Genomic DNA, 669 nt, shown 5'->3' on the forward strand with positions numbered 1-669 from the left:
GGCCGGCGGGAGCCAGCTGTGCCCCGCCGAGGCGGCGCTCCTTGGCCAGGGCCGCCGGGCTCCCCAGGGCCGAGCCGGCTTCTTTCTGCTGGCCACCCATGCTGCTCTCTCTCGGCGCTCCCTCTCAGGCATTTCCGCGGCGAGGCCCGGTGCAGGTGTAACAGCACTGCTGCGTGTCATCACCTCCGCCAAACGGCAGATTCCTGCCTTTCCACTCCAAAAGCGGGCGCGCAGCCCTTTACCAGGGCTCGCTCGCAGAAGACATTTGACATCTGAGGGGCTTGTTTGGGGGTTTTTGACAGCCGCATGAAAGGGGATTTCGGATGAGCACCAGGGCAGAAGCTCAGCCCAGCGCTGGGAGCGGCGATCGGGCCGAGCAGCGGCAAAGGTGAGCGCGCAGCCCCGTGTGCGGCTACTTGACCGCTTGACTTTGACAACAGGGCAAGCAGGCACTGACGGGCTCTCCTCTCTCCCCAGTGCTAATTAAACTCTTATTGGGGAGCCACCTGAAAACGTAGGAGCCCGCCACTACAGCTGAGCCTAGACACTGTAGTTGCAGTTAAGCGGAGTGCACTCACAGAAATGTCGCAGCGACAGGAATGTAAGTAACAGGGACGGGAAGAGAGGTCCCCGGTGAAGAAGCGGGGGATCCGAGGAACGACCCGACCG

General features: G+C 62.6%; 1 protein-coding gene across 1 annotated transcript in view; it reads left to right on the plus strand.

The window, feature by feature from the left end:
* Positions 1–323: 323 nt before the first annotated feature.
* Positions 324–669, plus strand: part of MRPS22 (mitochondrial ribosomal protein S22) — a 169,086-nt gene continuing 168,740 nt past the window's right edge. The window contains exon 1 of the mRNA XM_010005100.1: positions 324–388. Coding sequence (XP_010003402.1) covers positions 324–388 — 65 coding nt within the window. The remainder of the gene's footprint in view (positions 389–669) is intronic.

The sequence above is a fragment of the Chaetura pelagica genome, unplaced genomic scaffold (assembly GCF_000747805.2).
Source record: "Chaetura pelagica isolate M959 unplaced genomic scaffold, ChaPel_1.0 scaffold219, whole genome shotgun sequence".
NCBI classification, from domain to species: Eukaryota; Metazoa; Chordata; class Aves; order Apodiformes; family Apodidae; genus Chaetura; species Chaetura pelagica.